The sequence below is a fragment of the Perna viridis genome, chromosome 2 (genome assembly GCF_037379345.1).
Source record: "Perna viridis isolate PV_CMFRI_1.1 ecotype Kerala chromosome 2, ASM3737934v1, whole genome shotgun sequence".
NCBI lineage: Eukaryota > Metazoa > Mollusca > Bivalvia > Mytilida > Mytilidae > Perna > Perna viridis.
The window spans coordinates 67,259,361-67,272,415 of record NC_142446.1 but is presented as its reverse complement, the minus strand read 5'-3'; the positions used below and the strand labels follow the sequence as shown (position 1 = coordinate 67,272,415).

At 33.6% G+C, this 13,055-nt stretch overlaps 1 protein-coding gene across 5 annotated transcripts in view; it reads right to left on the bottom strand.

Annotated features, from left to right (window-relative positions):
* Nucleotides 1–13,055, bottom strand: part of LOC148626600 (DNA-dependent ATPase/E3 ubiquitin-protein ligase HLTF-like) — a 46,204-nt gene that overhangs the window by 3,829 nt on the left and 29,320 nt on the right. For all 5 annotated transcript variants that reach the window (XM_088570724.1, XM_088570728.1, XM_088570725.1 and 2 more), the window contains 10 exons: nt 11,356–11,499; nt 10,962–11,097; nt 9,729–9,864; nt 8,111–8,290; nt 7,366–7,493; nt 5,481–5,674; nt 4,789–4,926; nt 1,331–1,443; nt 773–953; nt 386–466 (listed from right to left, as the gene is read on the bottom strand). In XM_088570724.1, the coding sequence (XP_088426850.1) occupies nt 386–466; nt 773–953; nt 1,331–1,443; nt 4,789–4,926; nt 5,481–5,674; nt 7,366–7,493; nt 8,111–8,290; nt 9,729–9,864; nt 10,962–11,097; nt 11,356–11,499 (1,431 nt within the window). The remainder of the gene's footprint in view (nt 1–385; nt 467–772; nt 954–1,330; nt 1,444–4,788; nt 4,927–5,480; nt 5,675–7,365; nt 7,494–8,110; nt 8,291–9,728; nt 9,865–10,961; nt 11,098–11,355; nt 11,500–13,055) is intronic.

Here is a 13,055-nt window from a genome sequence, read left to right as displayed (position 1 = left end):
AAATCATTCCAATGTGTTGACTTTAAATTGCAATGAAACTGTAAATATTTTAAATAAAATTCATTTTTCTAATAATTTTTATAAAAAATCGTAAATAACTGTGTACAATAATTTCGGAATCGTTGAACCTGAATGCAATAAATTAAAGATTCAAGCTCACCAACACATACATGAATTTTTTTTAGCCTTTCCTTTCATTTCTTAAGACATATTTCCATGGGACACTGGTGCTATCAGCACTTTTTGGTTTGATCTGGCTAATGGAAAATGTTTTAGTCAATAAAATATTGTTCATCTATACAAAATGCAATTATTGTATGGTATGATTTTACTTATTTTCATGGCTACCATACTTCCACGACAGAGTATAAACATTATTTATTACCTTTGTTACAATAACATCTCTGGTCTGGCCAAGTCTATGACATCTATCAAAACACTGGTCTTCTGTAGCTGGGTTCCAAGCCTAATTAAAGATATAATCAAATACCACATCAATTTCATGCAAAACTGTGAACTTAAAAGGAAATTCACTAACAATGTCTAGATTTCTATGTCATTTTTTCAATGCAGAATATGTAAAGGTTTCATTTCACCAGAATTTCTAGTCTTTTCCCTTTTCTTACTCAAGAAATGGTTCAACATTGAACTAATGCTATCTATGAAAAAAACAATTGAGACAGTCATATTGATAGCAGGTAAACCTAATTCCTCAAATGCCCAAAGGCAGGGATTTTTCGAAGAGGAAATGAACAACTAATAAAAATCTTACTGGATCCATAAGGAAGACTCTGGAAGCAGCTGTAAGGTTGACTCCAACACCTCCTGCTGTGAGTGATAGTAACATGATAGATGGTGATCCAAGGCATGTGTTACTCAGCTGGGCAATAGCAGCATGTCTTTGTTTTAGATTCATAGAACCATCCAGTCTTACAAAGTTAAAGCCGTTCATTCTAAAATCAAGACAAATACATTATATAGTATCATGACTATGACTTGTTTTTATCTTTATTTTGTCTGGTGGTGAAAATTTTTCTATAATTCCATATAGCCAAAAATAACTAAGTGCCAAAAAAATAGGAAGTTGATATCACAAAGCAGCCAAAACTGCTTACAACTTATGCCCCATCTAAATAAAGCAACACACCAAATACAAAATCAATCCATCCATGGGAAGTCAAGATTATTTGTGACAAAAATTTGGAGGGCCTAACAGACAAGGTAATTGCAATTTACCATCCACTTATTTAGTGTAGGTTTATTTTTCAAAAGAGTAATAGCCAAGTACACTCTGCTCTATTATGGGCAGGAATGACCTAAGGGTACTTACCTAAGTGGAATTTCTATAAGAGACAATAAAGATGTGAACTGAGAGACAACTAAACTCTTCACTGATGGTTCTTCTTGTCGTAACTTCACCAGGGCATTGATTAATGCATCCACCTAAAAATAGAGTAACCAAATTCTGACATAGGGTAAAAGTGTTCAGCATGATGAGATCTATCTGCAGTCAAATTTTCATTTTGATATGTTAAGCCATGTTGGAGTTATTGCCCTTTTTCGACGTTTTGTTGCTATTTTGAATGTTATTTCTTTAAAAAAAAATCTTCTCCTCTGACACCACCTGATCAATTGGAACCAAACTTGGTATGAACGTTTTTTGGGGTATCGTGCATAGAACTGATGTGAGGATTTTTAATTCATCGAAAAACATGGCAGCCGTTACTAAAAATAGAACATAGGGGTCAGACAGTAGTTTTTCACATTTATCTCCAAAACCGTTAGGTTTAGCCAAGTTCTGACATGAGATAAAATAATTCAGCATGAAGTGATTTATCTGTGGTCAAATTTTGGTGAAAATGTGTTGACCCATGCCCTTTCTGGACGATTTTTGCTGTTTTTAATGTTATTATTTTAAAAAATCTTCTCCTCAGAAACTGCTTTAAAGAATTCAATGAAAGTTGGTATTTTTGTTTTAAAGGACATCCTTAACAAAATGACCGTTGGGATTTTTGATCCGTTATAAAGCATGGCCGCTGTTACTAAAAATTGAACATTGGGGTCAGACAGCAGTATTTTGTATATATTTCCATAACAGTTAGGTTTTTACCAAAATCTGACTGAGGTAAAATTATTCAGCAGGAAGAGATCTATCTGTGGTCAAATTTTGGTGAAAATTTGTTGACCCATGTTGGAGTTGTTGCCCTTCTTGGACGTTTTTTTTGTTTATGATGTTATTACTTTAAAAAATCTTCTCCTCAGAAACTGCTCTACAGACATCAATGAAAGTTGACATTTTCGTTTTATAGGGTATCCTTAACGAAATGACAGATTTTTTATCGTTGAAAAAACGAGGCTGCCATTTCTAAAAATAGAACAATGGGGTCAGCAGATTTTTGCATACATCTCCTAATCTGTTAGGTTTAGCCAATAGCTTTCAGTTGCTGAAAAAATCCTTATTATAAGGCTTACACATATGTCCAATGAATCAAACAGAGTCAAAATTGTCTGACAACTCCTTGTTAGAGTTATTGCCCTTAAAAGGCAAAAATTTAACCAGGTGAGCAATTCAGGCTCCTGGGAGCCTCTTGTTAGCTATAAGTTTTACTTAAAACTATTTTATGATACTTAACAATTGTGCAAAGTTTAAAAAAAATTCATTTATCGCTTCCCCAGTTATCATATTTAAACGTTTGGGGGACAGGCACACAACTTTTCGGAGGTTATCACACAATATCTCTTTCCCTTCATGTGGTGGGGTATAAAAAGTATTGACGCAGTGAAATCTAAAGTACAGTCAAACCTCAGTAGCATGAACTACAAGTGATCCTTCAAATATGTTAGAGTTAACAGGAGTACAATAAATTGAAGTTGGAATATTTTCAGATTTTTTTCATTGTCGGTCCGAGTCCAACTTTATTGTTATAATATACTTACTTCGTAAGAAGTTTTATAATTTCTTAGAAATTTTTTATTCCCTCTCAGAAGGTTTTGTCTATTTGTAGATAGTAAAAACACTGTTTTTGCTTTAAAAAAATTTGAAGTTCAAGTTTGTTAGTCAATAATTTGTTTCTTAACATTTTCTTTGATGCTTCCATCACGTTGACTTCAAAACATTCTTGAAATCCAATCAGTACTGGTCTGCATTATATTAAATTAAAATAACCTATAATAAGTGATGACATAAATCTCCCCCATAATTACCCTAAAATGACACTTTGTTTAATGATAGATCTTTTGTTTTTCACATCTTTGATTACCCAAGCTGACAAAATAGTTAAGCTTGATATAGTGAGGGTAATTCTTTAAAGATTTGTTATTTGAATAATTGGACATTACTGAATCAGGGAAGTTATGCATCCATTGAAAAAAAATTTACAAGTACCCTACAAATCACTTATCAGTGCTAATCTATATAAAATTAGACTCCCTATCGTAGAGGTGACATAAGGTACAGCTAACCAACCAGTTTTTTTTCACTCTATAAATGCCGTAATTTTACCTAACAATAGTCCTGTCTGTATTCAGACCTGTACTTTTGAAAAAAACCATACATTCATCCCCATACATGTGAACCTACCGGCGGTAGTTCAATTCTACCAGACTTAGAACCTTCCTACCGTTCTATCATTGAAACAGAAAATCTACTACTTTCCAAACTTTATATGGTCAACAAATTTTGGAAGCCATTTTTTATTTACTGAACGAAAAACCCTAGGGGATCGAATAACGACATTTCTGGTTATCTCAGGTAGACAGATGAACATGTTAATTAGGGTCATAAACAGTAATATAGAGCTTTAGTGGTTATTGACGAGATGTAATTTAAAAGATGTGATGATTATAAAACAACTGGAGATGATTGACAATTATCCCAAGTTTAAGTGGCACACACTTAAATGATTAAACAATTTATTACCGATGATTGGGACTCATTTTATAAATATTGATGCGGGTCATTTGATCTTTTGACAGTTACGGAAACATTGACCATGCATCCACTGAACTTAAATTGACTCAAAGTATGGCTCGTTTTTTTTTAATCCAAGTCAAAATGCCGAAACGTAACATTTCAATTTCAGCACCTCCTGCCAAGAAAGTGAAGTATTATTCCAAATTCAATGCTGCATAGAAGTCAGAGTTAAAGTGGTGCCGAGCCAGTAATGACTATTTGAAATGTAATCATTTTGACACATATTTATGCAATAGTAGCAACTGTAGTGACAATTTTAATTGAAAATGATTTAATTAATAGAAGCTATAAAGTAATGATGACACTTTAAATTGAAAGTTATTTATGTTTATGCTGTTCTTGTCATGTAAATATTGTCATTAATAAATAAAATTATTAAAATGTTCAAGTGTTAATCCATCAAAAGGGTCATTCCAACTATTCAAATTGAGTATTCAGCATTTTTTTCTCATGGGAACAGACTTAATGCAAGGTTTTCCTTAGGTTTCACACATATTTGACTAGTTACACCGTGAAAAAAAAAAAAAACAAAAAAAAACCGCCAATAAAAAACCTCCAGTTTTCAAACCAAATCTCTAGTTTTGAAGGAATGACTTTATCACATGTATGCATCCCTCATATAAATCAACCAAATAAAGAACAATAACTCTTGCTGCATGTAAGTGTCAATTTCATAAACAATTTATGTAATTTTTATTGCTATGTGGTCTGTAATGGTTTCTGAATCAAAACTAAAAGTGAACTCGCTGGATCAACTCCTGCCATTTTTTTTTATAAAGAGTGCTACTTAAATGTCTAAAGAATACTTAACAAACCTTAGCACTAGATTTCCATGTGTCAGAGGAGATATCTGTCTGGTCTTCATCCTTTTGTCTATTTAGCTCCTCTGGGGAAGGTTGGAGCAGCCTGGTAGTATCAACATTCCCTCTACACAATGGGCAGCGGGGAAAAGGCTTCAGAATAATCATTATTTTTAAGATTCAATCTAAAAACTTGAAGTCATACTTATCTCAAAATTTTAAAATGTCATATCACAACAAATTTGTTATCAATATGGATGTTTTCTATTTTGCGACTTAAATCACAGTTCTAGACTGCAAAATTATGGTTTCTTATTAACTTTTTAAAACTTTTATAGCTGTTCAATATTTTTAATATTGCAAATATGGGAAGATAGAATACGATAAACAAGAATTCAAAACTGTATTTGCAGTACATTTTTTTGAAAAAATCCTAATCAAAATGCATAAATTTCTCTGAACTACAATTCACAGCAAATTTTTCTTTAACTTCCGTCTTAAAATTTAAGGTATATTTACGAGAATCTTGTTTATTAATTTCGACCTTCAGACATTACACTGGTTTAATCTTGAATTTTGTGACACAACACACCTTGTAAATGTAGTTTTGAATTCTGAATTGCACTCTCTATTCACTTATTTGCAAAGAAAATCAACACAAAAAATTAAGATCCAGGTGAACATTTCAGAAACTATCTAACTCATACCTTTTCTGACTGTATGACAGCCTCTATACACCTTTTACAGAAGACATGAGCACAGTGTGTGATGACTGGTTCCTTCAGACCATCAATACAAATTGCACATTCTTCATCAGATCCAGAACGTAGTACTTCCAACAATTTACTGACCAACTTCTCCCTCAAATGATCTGGTATGGCTTGTCCTGGTTCTAAATGATCTTTGAAGCAGATATTTAATGATATTAATAGACAAATCTTAGACAATTTTCATGACACAATTAATCAAGTAGTCAAGTTCAAGCAAGTAATTAGTTTATAATAAAGACTTAAAATTAATAGCAAGCTCTTATTCCTCTGATAAAAACAAGAGGCTCCCATGAGCCTGAATCGCTCACCTTGTAGAATTTTGCCTTTCAAGGGCAATAAATTAAACAAGAAGTGTTCAACAATTTTGACTTAAGAAAACTTTGATAGGACTTATCATAAGGATCATTTCAGCGAATGAAAGATTAAATCTATTATAGTTTTCAAGACATTAGCTGAAAACTGTAAAAAAAAAAACAAAACAAAAAAAAAAAACAACAGAAAACCCTGTCATTTTCCCCTGTCAAGGGCAATAACTCTTATAAAGAGGCACCTGGCAACTTTCATGCCTGAAGACTTATGTAGTCCTAAAAATAAGGATCGTTTCAGTCATTGAAAGAATTTGGCTAAACCTAATGGTTTTGGAGATATATGCAAAAAACTACTGTCTAACCCCCTATGTTCTATTTTTAGTAACAGCGGCCATGTTTTTCAATGGATAAAAAAAAAACACATGAGTTCAATGCAGGATACCCCAAGGAACACTCATACCAAGTTTTGTTTCAATTGGTAAAATAGTGTCAGAGGAGAAGATTTTTGAAAGAAATAACATTAAAAATAGCAAAAAAACGTCGAAAAAGGGCAATAACTCATGCTGAACAGATTAAAATGAAAATTTGACCACAGATAGATCTCATCATGCTGAACACTTCTACTCCATCAGAATTGGGCAAAACCTAACGATTTTGAAGATATATACGAAAAACTACTGTCTGTTTTTCTATTTCGACCAATCAAAAATCCCTAAATCAGTTCTATGCAGGATACCCAAAGGAACATTCATACCAAAGTTTGGTTTCAATTGGTCAAGTAGTTTTAGAGAAGAAGAGTTTTGAAAAATTGTTAACGATGATGACGGATGACAACGGCAATAGCTCACATGGCCTACAAATAGCTCACAAAAAACACTAATAATTTCAATTTATTACATAAAATTGCTACTATCACTGCTCACAAAAGGTCTGTCCACTGCCCAGAACTCACTTTAATAAGTTAACTACCATCCTTCACAACAAGCTAAAAATGTACATCCTTCAGCTAGATGAAATTTATTTGTAAGCATCTGTCAATAATTGTCTGTGTATTTATATATGCAGTATAATCTTCCTTGATCATCAAAATCAGAACCATTATCAGTGTAGGAGAACTTGATGTCATAGGTTCATGGACAAACAAACAGACTGATAGTTAGACAAATGAACGATAAGATTCCTATATACCCATCAAATCATATTTTAAATGACTCAAACATAAAGGTTCTGATGAATCCTCCATAAACCTTCGACTAACATTACATATAAACCTCTAGTTGACATTCTAAACATTAACATCAGATTGACATTATGATAAACCTTTTAAACAATAAAGTAAACATGTGATTGACATTGTAAATACTAATCTGTTATTAATCTGTAATAGACATAATCAACATTAATCTGAAATGATATTATCAACATTAATCTGTAATGACATTATCAACATTAATCTGTCATTGACATTAACAATATTAACACCTGAATGACATTACCGACACCATTCAACATACCTACAGTTTCCTGTACAGCAGCAGCAGCTTTAGCCACTAGTAATGGATGACAACACATCTGTCTTAATCTCATCAAAATGGACAACACATCTCCATAGTTGTGAAGCAAAGTGCCTTGATTGAAATATCTGGGATGAAAAATAAATTATTTGCCAAGAGTGTTGACAAATGAAGTTCAATGTTTTGCATCAGGAAACCGTAAAAGTCATTCAGAGGGATGAACAAAATAGGAGGTGTACAATGGCATCATGTTTCAATTTATCAACTTATTTGAAAAAACAATGCCATTAAATTCCATTCAGCTGATTCAGAGGAGTTGTGGATTACAGAGTGGTGCCCCCTTGGTTGACAAATAACCCAGCTCCACTTTTCCAATCAGGATACACCAAAAGTAACTCAACAAACAAAACAATTCAGCAAAGTTCCATGAAATTGCTTTAATTTTACTGTGCCATAATGGAAAACCCATTTTTCCAAAAACTTGGAAAATCGGAAATTCATGAAAATGGAAGAGGGAGCTAACATCAATAGCAATATTTAGCAACTTTTTTTTCTAAAGTTTCATGAAAATGGGTACAACCAGTCCTGAGTTATAATCTGAAAACTGTGACATCCCACCTTCTCTTAAACAAAGTCTCATTACTTGCAGCATCACTTGTCTTTTTTTTTTTACTACAGTACTGTCTTATACCTTATATGTCTTTCTGTAATTTAGATTTTTGTTGATCTTCATTGTTTTCATTACCTGCTGACAATAAGTTTGCCTTCTTTCTGCATTGCTTCATACACCAATCTCTCTTCCTCTGACATTTTGACGTGTTCTATAAAAACATTCCTCTCTGGAAGTTCTACTATTGGCTTGTTATTGATCTCCATGGTTTTAGTTCTCCTCATAGAGATAGCACCCATCAAGTGCTGAACTCTCCTGAAAAAGTGGTTTATAATGTTTTAAAGAAGCCTATTTACTGGAGGGAAACAATCAAGTACCAGGGGCTGCTCTGGCTTCCAAAATTCTGTCGCAAGAAAAATCGCCAGCTGCCATTTTATGACGCCAATTTTCAGAAATTAGAGCCAGGGAGGGGCAAATTAAAAAAAATATGACAGTATTAAGTCCACTGATGAATTATCTTTGTCAATTCATCAAAACAACCTCTCCAATCATGACATACATGTACACAAGATTCACTCTCGCTGCATGAATGAAGCACACTTTTGATACATGAATGAAGCAGGTTTTTAGCTCTAGTCTATCTATTTCATATACATAAAATAACGAAGTACTACTCCAGAAACAGATATTTTATTTCTACCCAGGACTTTATTACTATTCTCACATAGTCCCTGATTTTAAAGCATTTTCACCTTTCTCCTTTATGGTCTAATTTATCTTACAATATAATTTGATTTGTTTTTTAATTGAACAAACTTGATTCTTTTTTTTTTCTCAAGTGATAAAATTTCTAACAAACTACATTTTGTACCATGGACCATTAATTGTGTCCTTGTATAATTATCTTGGTATCTGAATAATATTTCCTTAATTAGATTTTGGGAATCCCCATTCTATTTGTTTACTGATTTTCCCGCCAAAAAGTCACATGGCAAAAGTGTAAACAAATGTCATCCATTTTCTTTCATCAATTCTAGACACTTCCTGATAGGATGATCATTGTTAATTGGATTTAACTTATTCTGTTATTAGGTAAGTCTGCTTCTGAATGTATCACATGGTTAAACAGGGCTGTGAAGCTTGTATGTAGCCACGTGCACATGGCCATAATTGTGTTTACCTTTGACCAGATGATGAGAGTTTTGATTGGCTCAATAATATATTTACATTTGATTGACACCTCCCATGAGGATATTGGAAGTCACGGTCATCTGGTCTAATCACCCTTAATTGCCTTCAGTCGTAAATTGGTCATGGTCAATTAACTCTGACCAGGTGTCAACGTAATTTAATAATTAGAGAAAATATCCCTTGCTGATAAACTTCCTGTCAATTTTAATATACAATACTTAGGCGCCAAGAAAATCGCCAACTGGTTATTTTTGTTGCGAGATCAAATAAAAAATCGCAAATTGCAATATTGGGGAAGCCTCAGCGTGACCAGAGAGTACAGTTTTTAACCTAAATTAGAAAGACTTGCAAACACCACATTTATATCTGCACCTGGCTAGCTTGCAAAAAAAAACATGCATATCAATAATATTTCAGTAAAAATTCTTATATATGTGGGTGGGAAAATTCAATGAAAATGTGACACACCAACCTATGATATCTGAGACTGTTATTCATCATACCAGATATCGTGAAAAAGCAGTTTTATCAATATCAGTTTAATAAAGAAAGGTTGACATACCTCAGGGCATTTTCATTGCCATCATTAAGAGGTCTCTCTATTGTCCTGTTCCACCACTGCTTATCAGTGAAAGGACTGATCTGTAGGAAGTTCACCAAAGACCATAAATCCTTCATGGAGTTCTGGATAGGTGTACCTGAAAATAGATAAGCACAAATCATATAAGCCATGACATGTTAACAAATTCTGCTATGATTTACTTGAAACATTCAATTGTTCTTTGCTGTTTTTTTGTTTTTTGTTTTTTTTTTGTATTAAGCCACAAACCCGAATCCTTGAAAATGTAACTCAAGTTCACGAATTTCAAGTCGGTTATCAAAAAGAAATGTTGACCAATTTGAAACTTAAAAGTAAAAACAAACTATCTGTCAAAATAACAGTAACTAGAAACACATAAAAAGATTTCCCAACTTGTAAACCTCAGATAAGATTTGCTCCCCTTGTTAGTATCCTCAGATACTTCTCTCCCTTTATCAACATCTTACAATCAATACAAAGGAGGAGTTACACTTAAAATGCACAAGGACTGAAAGGCAGAAAGAACAAAAATACTATTGAACTTTGCAATCTTAACATCCCTCAACCATCCCAAGCTCACTAACCTCCAGTATCAAAATGGAAATACTGTGAGCAAGTTCACACAGTAAATACTCCCCTCCCACAGTTAAAATGGATTTACCTGACATGATTTACGAGATCTACAAACAAAGCAAAAATTGGCAAAATCGAAGTTAATATAGAGTAAAAAAAGGATCATAACAGTAAAATCCGGATTTGAAATAGCGGAATTCTGCTAAAAAGCGAAAAAAAAATCATGTCTGATTTACAAATGGTTAAAGAGGAGTTGGGCTCACAAGGTTTTAACATGTAAAACCTTGATTTGGATGACCTCCCTATGGAGTCTCCCATCAGCAATTATATTCCTTCATGCACATCTACATGTACATATGATGCCTAACCTATGTATAAAGTTTCATCAAAATCTTTTAAGTGGTTTAGGAGCTGCACTAAGAAATGTGGACAGACAGGGTGATTTCTATATACCCTTATACTATGTTTGCAGGGGTATAATAATCATGAAAACCCTAAAATTTTATGACAATGGACTATCAACAGAGGTATAAAATGTAATTTGACACAAGTGCTCTACTGAAGACCAATATAACACTAAACTTAATGATTACTTATCCTTTTCTACATACAACATCCTACTAGCAGGTTTTGTATTCTTACCAGTCAATATCCATTTTCTTTCAGCTTTGAGAGAACAAATGGCCTTAGTCTGTTGTGTATTGGGGTTCCTGATAGCATGTCCTTCATCTAGGACAAGTCTAAGCCAGTCAACCTTCTGCAAAGGGTTAGCTTTTCCCTGTAAAAATATTTGCTATGAATGACACAGTTTGCAGTTTAATGGCAATCCATTTCTGAAGCAAGACAAATAATTACTAGGACAACTGAGCAAATTAAAAAAAGAAAAAACTGCAAAACAACATGTGTTCCTGAAATTGTCAGTATCAAAAGCCTATCATGAAAGACAAAAAAGTTACAGACTAATCACTACAGGGCATTCACAACTGGATAAGACAGCCTAAATAAAATTGAAAGAAATTATTCTGTCTATACATACCTTAGTATCAGCAGTGACAGTTGAGTAAGTTGTCAGAACAATATCTTGTTGGGAGAGAACCTTAGGATCTTTGGTCCTACTCTGTCCATAGTAAGTATATACTGCCAGGTGTACAAGCTCATGGACATGGTCTTCCAACTGATCCTAAGAAAGTTCAATCATTGTTATGAATCTTACTGAATAAGTGTTTTGATTTTACTGATGCAAAAGAGGCATTTAATCAACAAGAGAAGGTGTTAGTGAATGCTGACAAGGGCTTATACAATAGGACTATTTATGTGAAGAAAAAAAAAAAGATTTGTTTTAGTACAGACATGTTAAACTGTTTGACAGGAGAGGCTGCATTTAATTTTCAAGTGGCTGTGATGAATAATTGCTGAGAAAAGTGCAACTGAAAAAAAAAAATGTTACGGAAAGACTCACCGACAAGAGTAAAACAGTATACCCCTCTAATTCAGAGCAGGGATATAAATAATATATTTTTAGGCTTTATGAGGGAAGGAGCTATATGTACTCAAATAACAACATTGTTGATTGCTGACACTGCATCAGTATTACAAGGATTGCAGCATTACATAATTGTCGTAATTATAAAATTGCAAGAAAGTGATGCTAGTGTAACGGGAGAGCATGATTTGACTCACAAAGTTATACTCCGCCACCTAGGATGGAACCCTAGACTACTCGATGACAAGCCAGCGACAAACTGATTGGGCTAAAGAATTAATCCTTTAGCCAAGTCAACTGACTGGCCATTTAAATCTCACTACCTACTACAACGCAGGAAGGCCATCCTGTCACATTTTCTTGCACCTTAAGAGTCTTTATACCACGAACGACTCTAACACTAACCCATTAGCCAACCAAACCCAATGGGTTTTTTTGGTTGGGGCACCAAATATAAGGGAAAGCATGATTTGACTCATAAAATTATACTCCGCCACTGATGATCGAACTAAACCGCTCGATGACAAGCCAGCGACAAACCGATTGGGCAAAAGAACTAATCCTTTAGCCAAGTCTATTAACTGGCTATTTAAATCTCACTACCTACTACAACACAGGAAGGCTATCCTGCCACACTAGCAATATTTCCTATCAATACATTCAAGACTGGTGTTGAACTTTTTTTTTGTTGAAGTTAGTATAGTTATAACCAATAGCAATTTAGCTTTAAAACAAAAGACTGAAATTGAAAGATACAAGGTGAGGAACAACAGAAAAAATATGATAAGTTACAAGAAAACTAGAAAATCTGAAAAGCTCACATGCTCCCCACGCCAGTATCAAGTTGCAAACAGGAAGTTGATATCACTTCAGTCTAAAATCAAATTTCCATATAGGCATACCTATAGCTATGTAAAGCTTCTACCAAAATATCAATTGACTGAACAAATCGTTGCAGAGAAATGAAAATGTTGTGGACGGATGGGCGATAGAAATATATTTATGACCACTATATACTACCAACATATATAAGTGGTAATATAATAAGCATAAAGTACTGTTAATGTCAGATGTTATAAACCAGCCAGTTATTGAGTATGGACAGAGGACATATGATAAGTGTAGATGTTACTCACCAGCCAGTTGTCGAGTACAGACAGAGGACATATGATATGTGTAGATGTTACTAACCAGTCAGTTATTGAGTACAGAGGACATATAAATGTAGATGTTACTCACCATCCAGAGCACAT